Raw genomic sequence first — 1,267 nt, 5'->3', positions numbered from 1 at the left:
GGGGGCCGCCCCTCCGGGCCGGGGTGCGCCGGTCCCTCTGCTTCATTCCCCGGCTGCCAGGTGTCTGGAGGGGAAAAGGGAGGCAAAGCTGCCGGGGATGGTGTAGACCATGTGGCGCAGGCGCGATGGGGAGGTGGCTGCCGCGGGACCCTGGCGGAGGGCTGGCACGGGTCCCGTCAGCTCCCCGTCCCCTCCTGTCTTTGGGCGAGTGCGTGGGGGGACGCTGCCAGCGCTTGGCATGTCTGCGGGGAGGGAAGGACCAGCTGGCTGGTGCTGGCTGCGCTCTCACAGCTCCTTCTCCGGCAGATGCTGATACTAGCAGATGGAGACAGCTCTGCATTCCTCTACCGCCAGTTACCTTTCCTTGCGTCCCTGGAGAGGAAGGACGGGAAAGCCACCGCCTACCTCTGCAGCAACTTCGCCTGCTCCCTGCCCGTCACCTCGCCCCAGGAGCTGCATGGGATGCTCTGCTCGTGAGCCCCTCTGCCTGCAGGAAGGCGAGGGGGAGGCAGACCGTCACGCCAGCCTGGGAACACGGGAGAGACCCGTAATAAAGCCACCCTGGGCATCAGTTGCCTCCCGGACGGTTCCTGGCAGCGCAGTGGGGCTGTGCCCTTCCCTGCCTGCAGCAGGTCGGGCTCTGCTTGCACTGCTGCTCTGGCAGCATCTCGGCAGAACCGGCTCTGGTCCCCGGTGCTGGTTTTGGCACAGCCAGGAGACACCCACCGAGGAGCATCTCCTCCCCCTGCACATGCACTTGCTCCTCGCCTCCTCTCGCTGAGGAAAAGGAAAACAAATTAAATATAAATCCCAGCGTTAATGGAGAAGTCAGATGGGAAAACTATTAGGGTTCCTATAGCAACCCGGGGCAACATTGTCAAAAGCACCTGGATGACTTGGGAGTCAAGTGCTTTTGAAAGTGTTACTGGTTATGACAGCCACGGTATTTTTCCATGACAGGGTAGATTGTAACATACATTAAGTTAAAATATAGTGCACGCAAAAAACCTGCTGATTACCACAACTGATGAAAACACGCCACAAGACCCAGCCTAAGCACTTCCAAACAGCTGAACGTCCCGTGCTGGCTTTGCCAAGGGTGCAGAGACCTGGTACAGCTCGAGAAAGGACTTCTCGACGTCTCCTTTTCCTTGTAGAAGGCCCGGCAGCCAGTGCCCGTGTCCGTGCTGGGATGGGGCTTGTGAGGCTGCAGCGTTTCCCCTGGGACCCGCAGCGAGGTGGGGAGCTTCCCCGGGGCTGAGGCGGC

General features: G+C 60.6%; 1 protein-coding gene across 1 annotated transcript in view; it reads left to right on the top strand.

Moving 5' to 3' along the window:
* Positions 1-570, top strand: part of SPATA20 (spermatogenesis associated 20) — a 10,826-nt gene extending 10,256 nt beyond the window's left edge. The window contains 1 exon segment of the mRNA XM_009323738.1: positions 307-570. Within this exon segment, the coding sequence (XP_009322013.1) occupies positions 307-477 (171 nt within the window). The 3' untranslated portion in view covers positions 478-570.
* The last annotated feature ends 697 nt before the right edge of the window (positions 571-1,267 follow it).

The sequence above is a fragment of the Pygoscelis adeliae genome, unplaced genomic scaffold (assembly GCF_000699105.1).
Source record: "Pygoscelis adeliae isolate BGI_AS28 unplaced genomic scaffold, ASM69910v1 Scaffold75, whole genome shotgun sequence".
NCBI classification, from domain to species: Eukaryota; Metazoa; Chordata; class Aves; order Sphenisciformes; family Spheniscidae; genus Pygoscelis; species Pygoscelis adeliae.
Note: the sequence above shows the minus strand (reverse complement) of the source record. Positions and strands in the feature narration are given on the sequence as shown.